Source organism: Molossus molossus, unplaced genomic scaffold, assembly GCF_014108415.1.
Source record: "Molossus molossus isolate mMolMol1 unplaced genomic scaffold, mMolMol1.p scaffold_m16_p_1, whole genome shotgun sequence".
Classification (NCBI taxonomy): domain Eukaryota; kingdom Metazoa; phylum Chordata; class Mammalia; order Chiroptera; family Molossidae; genus Molossus; species Molossus molossus.
This window is the reverse complement of record NW_023425344.1, coordinates 121,486,828-121,503,902: the sequence shown is the minus strand read 5'-3', so window position 1 is coordinate 121,503,902 and position 17,075 is coordinate 121,486,828. Positions and strand designations below refer to the sequence as shown.

At 40.5% G+C, this 17,075-nt stretch overlaps 1 protein-coding gene across 7 annotated transcripts in view; it reads left to right on the top strand.

The window, feature by feature from the left end:
- SIN3A (SIN3 transcription regulator family member A) overlaps positions 1-16,600 on the top strand; it is a 71,755-nt gene extending 55,155 nt beyond the window's left edge. For 5 of the 7 annotated variants that reach the window (XM_036269495.1, XM_036269487.1, XM_036269510.1 and 2 more), the window contains 4 exons: positions 6,360-6,452; positions 8,095-8,189; positions 12,968-13,175; positions 15,331-16,600. In XM_036269495.1, the coding sequence (XP_036125388.1) occupies positions 6,360-6,452; positions 8,095-8,189; positions 12,968-13,175; positions 15,331-15,561 (627 nt within the window). In that variant the 3' untranslated portion in view covers positions 15,562-16,600. Of the gene's footprint in view, positions 1-6,359; positions 6,453-8,094; positions 8,190-10,204; positions 10,264-12,967; positions 13,176-15,330 lie in introns of those variants that run through there. The other 2 variants (XR_004960394.1, XM_036269530.1) reach the window with 2 other exon arrangements.
- The last annotated feature ends 475 nt before the right edge of the window (positions 16,601-17,075 follow it).

Genomic DNA, 17,075 nt, shown 5'->3' with positions numbered 1-17,075 from the left:
CCAGGAATAATTATTGATGACATTTCTAGACTTTTCTATGCATATATAGTTGTTGTTCATTTTTTTTTTTGTGAATGCTCACAGAGAATATTTTTTTCATTGATTTTTTTAGAGAGAGTAGAAAGGAAGGAGGGAGGCAGAGAGAGAGAGAGAAACATTAGTGTGAGAGAGACATATCAGTTGGTTACCCCACACACATACCTGACCGGGGCCAGGGGTCCAACCTGCAACCCTTCTGTGTGCAGGCTAGCGCTCTAACCACTGACCACACTGACCAGGGCTGCTTAAATATATTTTGAAAGAGATTATAATAGGGAAAGTGTTCTGTAAGGTATTTTGTTCAATTAGCATCATCTGAGTCTTCAACATCTACTTGTGACTATTTGATATTTCATGATTGTCTTGTTTGACATCTGGGTTGTTTCTAGTTTTCCAATATTGCAATAGCTAATTTGAAAAGCTTATCACTGGAAATGCCTGATTCACTATGGGAGTGGTTAATGGCAACCTATTGTGTGAATACTGGGATGGCATATTTTGCAGCCCTTAACAGTTAGTTATAAATTATAGAAATATTGAAGCAAATAAAAGAATACAAAAGTATGTGTACTGTGATTGCAGCTATGTAATAAATGTGTGTAGTTGAGCAAAGCCTTTATGTATTTATACAAGGGCAGGGTCACATGGTATGTAAAAAGGTTTGTGGTTGGCCAAACACAGAAAAAGCTAAGTAACAGTTTGACCTAGTTGGGTATGTTCCATGTACTGTACTTTAATAATCTGACCCCAAATCTTTCACTTTGTTGTCTGCTTCTACTTTCAGCTGTTTTCATTTCTAAGTCATCACCTGTAATGTTTGCTTAATTTAGAATCAAAGAATGGGAAACAAGCTTTTTTAGTTCAGTCCTCAGACCTGAATGTTCTAATACCGGAGGACTTTCCCACTACAGAAGAGATTTCCTAAACTTTCCAGGGTTTTAAATTTATAAATATTTATGAGCTTATTGTGTGTTAATTTCAATGGTGAAATAGAATTAACATCCCCACCCGTAATGAGTTAAACAGGGTATTATATTAAATTGTGGCCAGGGCCTATGAAGTAGTGGACAGATTCACCCTGTAGATAAAAGTAGTCAGGGCGCCCAGCCTGGGTGGTTCAGTGGTTGAGTGTTGACCCATGCACCAAGAGGTCTCAGGTTCAATTCCTGGTCAGGGCATATGCCTGGGTTGTGGGCCTGATCCCCAGTGGGGGGCATGCAGGAGGCGGCCAGATGATACTGTCTCTCATCAATGTTTCTATCTCTCCCTCTCCCTCCCTCTCTCTAAAATCAGTAAAGAAAAAATATTAAGTAAAATAAACAAATAGTTGTCAGGGGAGTAGTAGGAACAAAATCTTTGTAACTAGGAAAATTGTGTCACCACAGTGATTTTCTTCTTTAAGATGTTTACATAGAGAATAAAATTTAATGTGTTAGCACTAAGCTAAGCGTAAGCAGCCCATCAAATCCCCTGCCACATACCCCCCCCCAGCAGCTTCCTTGTCCTATATTTTTACTATGTACATTCTACACTGGTTTTAAAAAAAAAGACATTTTTAGGGCTCTGTATGTCCCTTCAGACCCTTTTTTGTTCATTTACATACATGTATATGTATATGTAGAAATAAATATTGGACCGTGCATATTCTACATTCTTTTTTCACTTAATATGTCTTATATTTGCTTTATTTTGGTTTATATAGATTCAGCTCAGTTTCTTCAACTACTGTGTTATACTTAATAATATGAACGTACTATATATATATATTTTTTTATCCTCACCCGAGGACATTTTTTCATTTTTTGTTCAGATAGAGTGGGAGGGAGGGAGGGAGGGAGGGAGAGGGGGAGAGAGAGAGAGAGAGAGAGAGAGAGAGAGAGAGAGAGAGAAACATCGACATGAAAGGAACACATCGAGTGGCCGCCACCTGCACAACCAACCATGGTCGGGGACAAACTTCAACCGAGGTACCCTTAGCGGGAACCGAACCCGGGTCTCTCTGGACCACAGGCCGACGCTCTAACCGCTGAGCCAAATCGGCCAGGGTATGAACGTACCGTAAAAGGAGAAACATCTGTAACAAAAATTGATTAAGAAAAAAAAGAAAAAAAATTAAAGTATTCTCTTATGGGTGAGCATTTAAATTATTATTTTATTTCATTTTTTTTACTATCTCAGAAAGTGCTACATTGAACAGCATTTTCTTGTACTTGTGTCCTTGTGTGCATGTGTTACTGTTTGTCTAGGATAGAGACAAACAAGTGAAATTATTTGATCAAAGAGGATGCATATTTTTAAAAAATTTTGTTTTTTTGTTTTAGAGAGAGAGGGAAGAAGGGAGAGATAGAAACGTCCATGTGAGAGAAACATTGGCTACCTCCTGCGTGCCCCCTATTGGGCATCGAGCTTGCAACCCAGGCATGTCCCCTGACCAGGAATTGAACCCAGGACCTCTCAGTTTATGGAACGATGCTCTATCCACTGAGCAACACCAGCCAGGCCATATTTTCAATTAAAAACTAAAAATTATTATGATTATAACACCTTATATTAATTGAGTAATTATTTGCTTCTCATAATAATTCTATGGGGTTAAATTTTTAATTTTAATGTATATTGCCATTTCATTCCAAAATGTTAGGCTATATACCCTGTGTACACTTACATAAGAGCATTGATTTCCTCAGTCACTTGGTTTGTCAAACTTCTTTATTTTTGCTAGTTAGATGATTAGAAAATTATATTATTTAAATTTACATATCCCTATTTCCTACTGTTGTCCTTTTCTTTCTTTTTCTGTGTATTATTTGTATCTTTTACCTTTTTTTGTTGTGGGGGAGAAGGGTATAGTTCTTTTTTGTTTGTTTTTTGTTATTGTTGTTAATCCTTACTCAAGGATATTTTTCCATTGATTTTTGATAAGAGTGAGAGGGAGAGAGAGAGACATCGATGTGAGAGAGACACATCAATTAGTTGCCTCCCACACGACCTAGACCAGAGCCTGGGATTGAACCTGCCCTTCGTTTGGAATCAAACCCGCGACCCTTCAGTCCATGGGCTGATGCTCTAACTGCTAAGCCAAACTGGCCAGGGCAGGTATAGTTCTTTTTATGTACTTGTCAAAATACAGTTGTCTCTGTCATAATTTCTTGGAAATGTATTCATCTTCTATATCCTTTGGTGCCCAGCTGAAGGTTACTTTAGTGAAGTGAAATGTTTCTCAGCTCACTGAAGAGGAGGAAGTTTTTATTCTCACAGCATATTGCTAATGTCTCTAAAATAGTACTTTTGTAGTTAGTTGTAATGTAAATATAGCTGTTTATATTCCTATTTACTAAATTTATCTTCTCCAAACAAGAAGCCATGTTCTCTTCTGAGCACGTCCTTGTGTTAGGCAAAGTACTGAGGATCCCATAAAAATCTCAGCATATTGTTTTTGGATTCCAAAGAAATGACTGGCTGTGAAAGATAAGGGTTTATTAGGACATAGGTGTGCACCATTGGTAGCTGACCCATGAAGTTTACTGCTGTATCGGACTGCCATCGGTGAAATCGTCCTGCTAAGTCCCAACTCTCCGAGGTGTCTGGTTGGTGCTATTGTTTTGCTGCCACCCAGACTTTCCCAACAAGTTTTATAGAGTACAGAAAGGAGAGAAACAGGGCATACTGGGGCGGGCACGTGTGCAAGTTTATGAGATCAAAACTCTAGCTGTTTACAATCCAGGCTCATATCTAAAAGCAGGTTCTCTTTGACCTTTCTTAGACAAGTTGCTGGCCAGGTTCCCAGGGTCTCACAGTCTGCTTCCTATATTACTATAGCCTTCACTATATTTCCCACAGGGTGTGTGTGTTGGGGTGGGGGTGGGGGGGTTGGATCATAGGAGGGGACCCATGTTACCATTTACCATACACCCTGCCTGCTAAGTAGTAGACATTCAATGACTGTGTGTTGACTAAATGAAGTATAGGAAGGATATTGGTGGAGGAAGCATGTAGACAGGGGGTCCAAATGTTAGAAGATCTTTAGAGCCATACTAAGTAAATGGTTTGGATTTTCTCATGGTTGGTGAGCAGTGAGGCATTATTAAGGACTAAATATCCTACTGGATTTATTTTCAGGAAGGTCAGTTTGGTAGCACTGCATAAGGAGGAACAGGAGGTGTATTTAGTGCTGGAGGCAGTTAACCAAATTTGGGTAATGTTTGTGGGCAGTCTAATAATGAAGGTAGTTAAGACTTGGAGAGTGATTACAGAGGTGAGAGAGCTGGGTGAACACATGGTGAAGAGCCTAGCAAGACAGGATACAGGTGGAGGAGCCTGTTGGAGTGACATTGAGGTAACTTTTAAACATGTAGAGAGTAGACTGTCTACTCAATATCACTTTGAAGGGTAATTTCCTTAGAGCAATAGGACTAATCTAGATAATCTGGGTCGTCCTAGGGGCAGGGGGTTTAACATACTCCAATGAGCAGGTTTTTTCACATCTATTTTGAAAGTAACTATGTTTGTATTTGTTGTATATTATGTTCTTGTCATGTTTTAAATTTTACTAGCAGATAGAAATTTTTATATCTGCTCCAGAACAACACCGGGAACCATAACTGGCTTCTGGTCCTGCTTACTTACTGACTGTGTGCTTGAGAAATTAGAACTCTCTGAATTTTAGGGGTTTTTTTCTAGGTTAAAGGTGGTGAGAATCCTAGGGTTCTGAAAGGGGAGATCCATGTGCCATCACCATTTGATAATTCTTTTGTGAAAAACATGACTTGTTTTTGCTCTTTCAGTGTATTGCTTTTAAATATGAATTTTTAAAAAATGCACAAATAATATTAGCAGAACTGAGAGTTTGAAGAACTTCCAATATGACTAATATCAGTACAGCAGATCACTTCTTTTTTATTTTAATCCTCACCCAAGGACATTTTTTTTTTATCCTCACCCGAGGACACTTTTCCATTTTTTGTTCAGATAGAGTGGGAGGGAGAGAGAGGAAAAGAGAGAGAGAAACATCGACATGAAAGGGACACATCGAGCGGCTGCCACCTGCACGATCAACCAGGGCCGGGGACAAACTGCAACCGAGGTATGCGCCGTTAGCGGGAACTGAACCCGCGTCTCTGGACCGCAGGCCAGCGCTCTAACTGCTGATCCAAACCAGCCAGGGCTTTTTTTAATCCTCACACGAGGATATTTTTCTATTTATCTTCAGATAGAGTGGGAAGGAGAGAGAGGGAGAGAAAGGGGGAGAGAGAGAAACATTGACGTGAGAGGGACAAGTCGACTGGTTGCCTCCCTTCCCTCATGACCCTTACCAGGGACGAGGATGAACTGCAACTGAAGTACATGCCCTTAGCTGTAATTAATCCCAAGACTCGTTTGTCTGTGGGCCGATGTTCTCTACTGCTGAGCCAAACCAGCCAGGACTCAGATCACTTTTTTTGTTTGTTTTTTTGGTATGTTCCCCTAGCGGGAATTGAACCCAGGATTCTAGTCCACAGGCCGATGCTCCAACCACTGAGCCAAACCGGTCAGGTCTCAGATCACTTCTTAATGTCAATATTTTGTGTTCCTTACCACATGGCATGTGTGACACCTCCAATAATCGTGATTGTGATAGAAATGTGGTTGCTGCTCTTGGTTGTGTTCATGTTTTTATCTTAACTTTGGTATAAGAATGTTCCTTTTCTTCTTTCATTTTCCTTTTTTTAAAATGTTGTAGACGTGTTTACATCTTTGTATTAAGTCCTAGAGATGGGGTTATCAAGTGAAATGGCTTTGACATTTTATTATTCTGGCTTTAAAGCACTCTTATGGACGTTGATTATTCTAGCTAATTCAAGAAGTATGAAATATAAAATGGTGCTTTTTGCGTTAACATTTTTTTTTTTTTTTTTTAATCCTCACCCGAGGATATTTTTCCATTTTTTGTACAGATAGAGTGGGAGGGAGAGAGAGGAAGGGAGAGAGAGTGAGAAACATCGACGTGAAGGGACACATCGAGTGGCTGCCACCCGCACGACCAACCAGGGCCGGGGACAAACTGCAACCGAAGTACGTGCCCTTAGCGGGAACCGAACCTGGGTCTCTCCGGACCACAGGCCGACACTCTAACCGCTGAGCCAAACTGGCCAGGGCAACATTTCATTTTGGTGGTAGCGAGATTAAACTTTTGCCTTTTTAATCACCTGCTTCCTAAGCTTTTATTTTCCTCATCTCTTCCATTATATGACTCTATTGTCTCCCCACCTCCCAACCCCTGAGAATCTAGATTACAGCTTTGGAGATGGTTTTTTGTTTACACTCAGGTTTCTTATTTGCAGCTTATGTTCATTCAGAGCCAAGGCCAGGTTCAGCTGACCATTGAGCTTTTGGACACAGAAGAGGAGAATTCGGATGACCCTGTAGAAGCAGAGGTATGACAAGTATATTGCAGAAGCTGTTCTGAGGGAGCTCTTATGTCCTGAAAGATTGCCCATTGATTGTCTCCTAGAAGGCCATGACAGCCATAGTCCTACTTAGGGTCAGGGTCTGATGCTTAAATTACAGATCATGCCAGCCGTGTCTTCAGCTGAAGAGAAGGGCTGGCTATCTAGTGATGGCTATTTGGGGTTGATGACAGTCTCATCTAGCTCTCAGGAAAGCCATATCCTCTGAGGAAACCTCATGGTTGATACCTTTCCTGTTTTTCTCCTAAAGTGTAAAAAATAACAAATGAAGTGCCATCTTTCCAGTTTCATCTTGATTTTTGTGTGTCATATTTACTTTTTATTGGATTAGGTGAAGCCAGAAATTCTCAACCCCACAGAGTAGACGGAGTAAGTTGGTTATCATAGCTGGGTCCAATTGGAAATATTGAGGAGAGATGCAAAACACATGTATAATGTTGGGAGGATGTGGAAAGGAGACTAGTTTTGTGGGAATATTGGCTCATGGCTGCCAAATCATTAAATTTTTAAAGAGATGCCAGAAGTTCAGATTTTAATGTGACAGATAACTGATTTTCAAACATTTGCCACTAATATTTTATTCTTCAACAAAAATGCTCTGTGAGGAAATAAAACTTGTGAGTAAGCCATCTTCTACACATTTATAACTTCTGGTAACTTTTAAGTATCTCAGAGAAACTATGGGTTTTGCTATCTTAACGCAGATTTTTAACCAGTGTGCTGCAATAATTTTTAAAATATGCAATACCTGTTCAGTCAGGGGCATTGACTTCTTTTTCCTTAGATTGTCAAATAAAAAAATGACAACAGGCAACATAATAGCCGTCTGGTATGAATGAGTCAAAATTATACCTAGTTTTTTTTTTGTCAGATCACAAAAAATACATTTTATGGTGTGCCACAGAATCATTTATTTAAATCCTCACTCGAGGATGTTTGTTTATTTTAATCCTTATCCGATGGTATTTTTCCATTGATCTTTCAGATAGAGTGGGAGGGAAGAAGCGGGGAGAGAAAGAGAAAGAAAAACATCTATGTGAGAGAAACACATTGATTGGTTGCCTTCCGCACAACACTGACCTTGGCTGGAGACTCTCTAGTCCGCAGGCCAACGCTCTAACCACTGAACCAAAATGGCCGGTGCAGGATTATGTTTTTATTGATTTTTTTTTAGAGAGAGAGAGGAAGTTGGGTGTGAAGGTGATGAGAGAGAAACGTCAGTCAGTTGCCTTCCATTTGAGCCCAACTGGGGAGTGAACCTGCAACCTAGATGTGTGCCCTGACCAGGAATCGAACCTGCAGCCTTTTGGTGTACAGGGAAAATGTTCCAACCAACTGAGCCGCCTTGCCAGGGCATGTGCCGCCGAACTGTAGTAATTAATTTATGTGTGCCATGAATGAAAAATGTTTGAAAATCACTGATCGAACAAAACTTTAAGCTGCGTTTCAATACCAAGTAGCAAGCATGTCATTGTGGTAAGAGATTTTATTTTTAATCTTGAAATTTTAGGGATTTCAGATATTTTAATCGTAGGATTTGTTAATGAGGGAGGATGAGGTCGGGTTTTGTGGTCTCTCCCCACCCCTATTTTGTGTTTATAAATCCTAGCGCTGGTCAGACTATGTGGAGCGATACATGAATTCTGATACTACCTCTCTTGAACTTCGTGAGCATCTGGCACGGAAACCAGTATTTCTCCCAAGGTGAGTGAACCAAGTCATGTATCAGCAGCATATACTTGTTGAGCAATGGAAAGTTAACTCATTTTCAGATTGTTTTTCACTTACTGTTCTTTCTGCTGTGAGGACACTAACCAAATTTAAACCAGAAGCTTACCTGGAGCTCGTACCAAAAGCATCGGGGAAATGAGTTTTAGAATCAGCAACAACTTAACTGCCCTTACAACGTTGGATGTGTAAAAGGACACAAAGCTAAATCAGCAAATGGAAAGGCACTGTGACAAAGAGGAAGCCAGGCGAAAGCTTCCCAAATCCTCTTACATTGGTGTTATACAGGACTCTGAATAAGTCCAGCAATAAATTGTGACAGTCTGTTTGAATGCTGTCTGTCAGGGAAACTCATTAGGTTCTCTGTCAGTGCCACAGTTTTTTTTGTTTTTTTTTATCCTCACCCGAGGACATTTTTCCATTTTTTGTTCAGGTAGAGTGGGAGGGAGAGAGAGGAACAGAGAGAGAGAGAGAAACATCGATGCGAAAGGAACACATCGAGTGGCTGCCACCCGCACAACCGACCAGGGCCGGGGACAAACTGCAACCGAGGTACGCGCCCTTAGCGGGAACCGAACCCGGGTCTCTCAGGACCGCAGGCCGACGCTCTAACCGCTGAGCCAAACCGGCCAGGGCAGTGCCACAGTTTTTTTATTGGGTGCTAGTCATGTAGACACCCTCTACCTGGCATGTACTAAAATTCCAGATTTCGATAAAGAAAGTACATTTTCAGCATAAACCATATATTTTGTGCAAAGAGTTTACATATAGTTAGCCACTCTTATCATTTAGGGAATGATGGAAACTCTCTCGAAATCCAAGATCCCAAGGGACAACTTTGTTAGCAGGCCTCTCAAAGGATAGCAATCTTAGGCCTACTATCTTAACTCTCTTCACAGAGTCTTTTTAATTCACTCTCACCCCCTCTATCTGAGGTTTGAAGAAGAGTTTCAGAAGTAGAAAATAGGTTTTGCTATAGTAGAGTAGCCTTCCTTCCCACAAATTTGGAATTGAAATTTCATACTTTACATTTCTGTAAAGGTGTTATCCCAGTATTATAGACTCAGTTCCAATCAGAACATGGATGGGCATGTGAGCAGGAGGGCTCTGCCAGTTTCTTCCTTTCATTCATTGAGCAGACCTCAAGCAGCTGCTCTGTGGTAGGCCCCTGAGTCAACAAAACAGACGTACTCTCGCATATTTATATCATGTGTTTCTCACCAGGTTGGCAAAGGTTTTTTTTTTTTTTTTTTATGTTTTTATTGATTTTTTTTTTTTTTAGAGACAGAGAAAGGAAGAGAAAGAAACATCCATTGGCTGCCCCCTACATACCCCCTAGTGGAGATCCAGCTGGGACCTCTTAGTCCCTGGGATGTTGCTCAATCCGCTGGCTGGGCTTGGCAAAGTTTTAAAAAGATTTGTATTACGTGTTGTAGATAGTGTTGTAGATGGTGCAGGGAAGGAAGGCACTTTCAAATTCTGTAGGGAAAGATATAAATTATTACAATTATTCTGGGCTCAGGGCTGTTCATATATGGGACCTTTACCCTAGAATTTTGGTATGTAATAATTTGCCTCAATAGCTAAGGTTCTCAGTCTTTTTGGCTTTGAGACCTCTTCACTCTTTGAGTACCTTCAAAAACTTTTCTTTATATGGATTATATCTAGTAATATTTACCACATTAGAAATTAAAACTGAGAAGTGTTTGAAAGATTTATGAATTTATTTTAAAAACAATATTAAACCATTATATGTTATCATAAATAATTTTTTAATGAAAAGCTATTCCAAACAAAAATTAGTGAAGAGTGGCATTGCTTTACATTTTTGCAAATCTGTTTCATGTCTTGCTTAAAAGAAGAACAGCTGGATTCTTAGATCTACTTCTATATTCAGTCTGTTGCACTATGTTGTTTGGTTGAAATATGTGAAGAAAATCTGGCCTTACTCAAATATGCAGTTAGAAAAAATTATTTTCATATCCTTTCAGATAATTGTGGATATTCTTTGATATGACAACAAAACTCTTCAAGTGGTAGTTTCTTAAAGGTTAGTTGCAGCATCAATGAAAGTACCAATTTTCATACAGTTATGTCAAACCATTGGTTTATTTTGTAATTTGAATCTTCTTCATGCATGATTTTATAACTTCATGCAGTTGGTTATTTGGAAAATAATAATTCACTAAGTTATGCAGACCTATTAAATATTGACACATTTTCATTTTACAATATCCAAAATAATCACGTTTATTAATATTGCCATTGACCTCATCAAACACATCTTTAAATAATGGGAGGCTGTCAGCTCATGGTGGCAAGTACCAGTTTACCAAAATTCAAAGTTTTACTTGAAAGTTTAAATCTTTTTTTTTTCTTTATTGATTTGAGGGAGAGAAAAACATCAATGAGAGAGAACATCGATTGGCTGCCTCCTGCCTGCCCTCCACTGGGGATTTGGCCCACAGCCTGGGCATGTGCCCTGACCAGGAATCTAACCGATGACCTCTTTGTGCATGGGTCAGTGCTAAACCACTGAGCCACACCAGCCGGGAAAAGTTTAAATCTTATTATTTGCAGTGTGTGTGTGTGTGTGTGTGCGCGCGCGCACGCACTCGCGTGCGCTCATGCAGTTGTTTTATTTGAAGTGCAGTGTGTGTGTGCGTGTGCATGCAGTTGTTTTATTTGAAGTGCCAGGCTCCCTTGTCTGTGTGTGTGTGTGTGTGCAGTTGTTTTATTTGAAGTTCCAGTCTCCCTTGTTCATTTTTGAGTAAATATATATCAGATATCCTGGGCTTTCGAGTCAGTTGTTCTTTCAGGTAAAATTGTTGACCATTTGCAACTCAAGCATAGCTCAAGTGCTGTTCTTCAAGAATTCTATTGTACTTCAACACACAAAGGTGCTTCATCTGTAGTTCCCATTTTACCCACAGTGTATTAAAACGATGTCAATTGAGGGGCTGAGAATTAATTTAAAATGTTACTTTCATCAAGAACAAGACATTCTTAAGTAAGCCATCCTTTTTTTTTTTAAAATCCTCACCTGAGGGTATTTTCCCATTAATTTTCAGATAGAGTGGGAAGGAGAGAGAAACATTGATGTGAGACCAACACATTGAGTGTTTGCCTCCTGCGTGACCCCAACCAGGGTCAGAGATTGAACTGCAACCAAGGTACATGCCCTTGACTAGAATCAAACCCATGACTCTGGTCTGCAGGCGGATGCTCTAACTGCTGAGCCAAACCGGCCAAGGCATCCAGCCATCTTTCTTTTTAATTGCCAGTGCGTGACCAGAGAAGAATATAAGATTTATGTGAATAGTTTGGTACCACCACAAGCATTTTTATTCAACATTACTTTTGCACTGTGAAGCCAATATTAACGCAGTAAAGATTTAAAAAAAGGCTCCCTGGCCAGTATGGCTCAGTGGTTGAGCGTCGACCCATGCACCAAGAGGTTGCCAGTTCAATTACCGGTCAAGGCACATGCCCAGGTTGTGGGCCAAATCCCCAGTGGGGGACATGCAGGAGGTGGCCAATGTTCTCTCCCATCAGTTTCTATCTCTCCCTCTTCCTTTCTCTCTCTAAAATCAATCAATAAAGGAAACATCTTTTTAAATGGGACAAATAATATTTTTGTGTTATTATGAAAATAGTTTTGATCTTACAGACCTCCTATAAAGGGTTTTGAGACTACCAAGGGTCGGTCTTGGACCCAAAGAACTTGCTGTTCTATAGAAATACATGTATACAGAGATACTCACTGAAGCAGTGCTTTTACTTTTAATAAAGTATTGGAAATAATATAATCTTCTAGCTAACAACCTTTTTGTTGGAGAGAATTAAGCTCTAAATACCAACCAAAGCATCCATTGATGTTTAACCTCCTTTCCTATGTATGTAGAATAGTATTAGTTATGTACCATCTTTGGAAGAATTAAAAGATAGGCATTCACATAATTTTCTGGCCCTGGCTGGTTTGCTCAGTGGTTAGAGCGTTGACCTGCAGACCAAGGAGTCCCACGTTCAATTGTGGCCAAGGGCACGGGCCTCGGTTGCGGTTTGTCCCCGTCTGGGGTCGTGTGGGTAGCAATGAATCGATGTGTCTCTCTCACATCGATGGTTCTCTCTCCCTCCCTCCCTCCCACTCTGTCTGAAGATAAATGTAAAAAAAAAATTCTCAGGTGAGGATTAAAAAGAATAACTTTCTGTGCTCTGTGGTTCAGATGAGGGACACCTGATTGATTTCTTTTAAGGAATTGTTAAATTGAGGCACATTCCTCCGCAGCCATTAAAGAGAATGAAACAAATCTATGTGTAGTGAAGTAAAATCATCTTCATGAGGATCAGTGAAAAGTTGAGAATAATAGAATAATATTATGGTATGAATCGACTTTGTCTTGAGCAAATTCCAAAAGCAGAAACATAATGAGTGCTAACATACGTTTATTCAGGGAGACCTAGAAAGTTTCAGATCAAAACTGCCGACAGAGGTTACCTCTGCCAAAGCAAGTGGAATTTTTGAAGAATGAGGGGTAGGAGATGGTTGAAGATTTCTGTTTTTTATTCTGTTTATATCCCTGTAGTTGAAATTTTTTTTTTTTTTTTTACAATGAAACCATTGGACATTTTTTTTATATGTACATAACTAAAATTATGAGTGCTGTGAAGACATATAATAAGGAAAATTCTTGGTGAAGTCATGGGAATATGTCTGGACCAGCAGTCATCCTTCAGGGCTTTCTGCTTTGTAGGAACCTACGGCGGATCCGGAAATGTCAGCGTGGTCGAGAACAGCAGGAAAAGGAAGGGAAGGAAGGAAACAGTAAGAAGAGCATGGAGAATGTGGATAGCCTGGATAAGCTGGAGTGTAGGTTCAAGCTGAATTCCTACAAGATGGTGTATGTGATCAAGTCCGAGGACTACATGTATCGGAGGACGGCCTTGCTCCGGGCTCATCAGGTGAGGACCTCTCTCCCCAGCCAGGACCAATCTACCCCAGAGGCTTCTGTTTTCTTCTCTTCTTTTATGTAAACCTCCACTTAGATTTGAGAATTATTGAGTAAGCCAGTGTATTGGGTTGTAAAGTTTGCTGTAACAAAGTACCACACAAACTGTGTGACTTAAAAAACAGAAATTTATTGTTTCAGAGTTCTGAAAGCTAGAAGTCCAAGTTCGAAGTGTTGACAAAGTGGGTTCAAACCTTCTGAGGGCTGTGAGGAAGAATTTTTGCTTGCCTCTTCTAGTTTCTGGTAGTTAGCTGGCACCCTTTGGTATTCCTTGGCTTGCAGATCTCTGCCTTCATTTTCACATGGCATTCTCCCTGTGTGTGTGTCTGTGTCCCAATTTTCCTCCCAGTCATACTGCATTTTGGGTTCACCCTACTAACAGTATGACCTCATCTTAAGTAATTATGTCTGCAACAACCTTATTTCCAAATAAGTTCACATTCTGAGGTACTGAGGATTAGGACTTGAACATATGAGTTTGGAGGTGTGGCACAAATCAACCCATAATAGCTGGTGGCACTTTCCAGTGAAGCTACTCCCAGCATTTACTTTCAAGTGGTACTGCTTATATGAAGCCTACCTGTTTTCATATGCTGCCTCAATTGTGAAACTTCCTGGTGCACTTACATACCAGGTATTGAGCCAGCCTCTGGGACTACAACCATGAAGTAGAACATATAAGGCAGTGTGATACAGAATATTAAGGAAAGAACTGAGGTGAAGTGATGTGCAGGCCCAACTTTTGTTGGGAGAGACCGCTCTAAGGAGATGATGCTTAAAGCCTGAACAGTGACATGGATCCAGCAAGGTAAAGAGTCAGGGCTTGATACTTTCTAGGCTGAGAGGGAGGAATGTGTGAGAAACTAAAACCATTAGTGTGGCTTGAGCCATAAGGAAAGTGGGATGTGTGAAGTTGGAAGGGTAGGTAGAGGCCACATTGTTCAGTCTTATAGGCCATGGTTTGGATTTTTATTTGAGGTGCGTGTGGGACATTGTTGACAAAGATGGCTTGGACTGTTATGAGAATGGGACTGAGTGCACATGAAGTTGGAAGGGCAAAGACCACTCAAAAAGACTGGTCTTGTGCAAATGAGATTTGATGCTGACATGGGCTAGCAGTGGAATTATAAGAATTAAACATCTGGAGATATAATTTGAAGATACAGTGGTCAGGTAATTATCAGATTCCCATTCAAGATAAGAGAGAGAACATCTAGGATGATGCCTGGTGATTTTTGTTTGTTTTGCTTGAGTAAGTGGGAAGTTTAAGGATGCATCTTTTATTAGGAAGAGATTGCCATTTTTGAGGGGCAGATCAAGCCCTTTGTTTTGAACTGGTTAAGTTTGATAGGACAATAAAACATGCAAGTTAGAGATGCTGAGTGGATGGTTTAATGTACTTCTGTATATTGTATGACTGTGTCTCTGATTCAGATTATTTGGGGAGCCGGGCAACCTCTAATTCATCCTTTCTCCTACTCTGCCATGCACGTGAGCACCAATAAATGTTTGCAGGATGCATAGGTAGGAACATAAACCCCCACTGAAGATCTGCTATGCCTGGCATTCTGCTGGGCAGGGTGGGGGTAATACTGTGAGGGAGAGTGGGTTTTAAGCCCTTTACTCTGAATCATGTTACTTAGAAGTGGATTGCCATGCCACTTGCTGATAGAAGGGACAAACAGCCACAACTCATGTCTCACTTGGTGGGGGTATATTAGAATCAGCTGGTTTGCTGATTTTAAAATGTAGATTGATGGAATCAAGGAACTCTGTATTTTTATCAAGTTCCTCAGGTGATACTAATGAATGCTAACACTGAGAAGCAATGAGCTTGTGCTGCCCAGACCCTGTGTTGGCATTTCTTTGATTGCTCAGTGGGTTCCAGCTCCTTACATGCTTTATGTTTTTAACCTCTTTTCGTTCTCTTCTTTAAACATAGATTCCTATTGCTTTTTAAAAAATGTTTTCCACTAACCAGTATTATCAGAGACTTGAGCCCATATCTTTCCTCTGCAACTTTAGGAGAAAATTAGGCTTTGTATTTAAGGGGTTTTTTTGGTCCTAGTTCATGGGAGATTTTTTTGTGTGCTTGTTCTGTTTTGCAGTCCCATGAGCGTGTAAGCAAGAGGCTACATCAGAGGTTCCAGGCCTGGGTAGATAAATGGACCAAGGAGCATGTGCCCCGTGAAATGGCAGCAGAGACCAGCAAGTGGCTCATGGGTGAGGGGCTGGAGGGTCTGGTGCCCTGTACCACCACCTGTGACACAGAGACCCTGCACTTTGTGAGCATTAACAAGTATCGTGTCAAATACGGCACAGTGTTCAAAGCTCCATAACTGCAAACCCAGAGCAGATAACTTGAGGGAGACATGTGGAGGGTAAGGGTGCAGTTCACGTGCCCTCACACACACTGAAGAAACGAGGAAGATGCCTTTCAAGCCTCACTGGGCCTCTCTAGGACATGGCCACCTGATCTGTCGGTGCAGCCTGGCACCAAGTGGGCAACATGTAATAAACATGGGTACTTTACAATGCTGGAGCTGGAACTTTCCCCAGGGGGTTTGGGTATTATCCTGCCCTGAAGGTGAAGGAAATCCATGCAAGCATAGACACACAGCTTGCTTGCACACACCAGCAGAGCTAAGACTGGAGTCTCCTGGGGCGTGAGCTTCGATGAGGAAACCAGGTGCTGTTCAAACCTTGGCTGATTGACAAACAGACTGGGGAAGACTCAACGCTTAGATGGGTTGTAACTCTGATGGTCACTGCTCTTCTCTCCCCACACAAGGAGAACAAAACTGGATTTGAACCCCACCCCCACCCCCGTCACATGAGCACATTTAGAGCATCCATTAGATTTTATCTGGGACCTGCAGTTTGGCTTGGGATTGATCATCTTGTGGACTTGATTCCTGACGAATCCCTTGCTGCCTCCCTTATACTCTCTCCTCCGGTTATCAGCCTCAACAAGTTCAAATCAGTTCTTTCTAGCTCCCGTGGAACTATTTTCTACCTGCTTCTTTACAAGTCTGCCCTAGTGCCATCCACCAGCTTTACTCTTTCTCAAACACACAATTTTAACGTGGTTTTTCTTTTCTTTTTTGTAAATAATGTACATACTGTCAATTTTTTATTAAAGGAAATATGCTTTGATGTGCTAGCAAAAGTGCTCTAGCTTCTTGTGTACCATAGTTCTATGTGGCTTCAGATTTAGTACCTATGAACAGGTGTGCAAGACATTTATTACACTTTTTACCAAAGGGAGTTACCATTGTAGTACTTTTGTGTAAAACTTGTCTTCCCCTTGCACCAAATTTTTTCTTTTTATTTCTTTTCTTTTTTTTGGTAAATAAATAAAGCTTGGTACTTAAGGAATAAACTTGCAACCCAAGTCCCTTGTCCTCACCAGAGAACCAGGGATTTAGGCCCAGTTCTTCATTCACAGTACCAACAGGCTTTTGCCTTAGATAGCAATTTCACTTAAGTAAAAATATTCCAAATTTTTGAGGCAAAATAACTTCATTCTTTCAGTACATGTTTTTTCCTCCCTTATTTCAACTGTTTGGAAATATGTGATATTTGGGTAAGTTGTCTAGCTATATAATTTGTATTTCTCCATAATTTTTTCTTACCTAGAAATGGGGGTGAGTAACTTAAATACCAAATCAGTATTTGAAAGAAATGTGCATAAGGCATGTTGTATAAGTGGGTTTGGGAGTGAGATTTGGTACTAACTACAAATGAATATATATATATATATTTTAGTTACATAAATTTAAACTGGCAGACATTCAAACCTGAGTGATTAGGATTTTTATATGTGGCCAGCCTGGACTTCTGGTGGATTTTC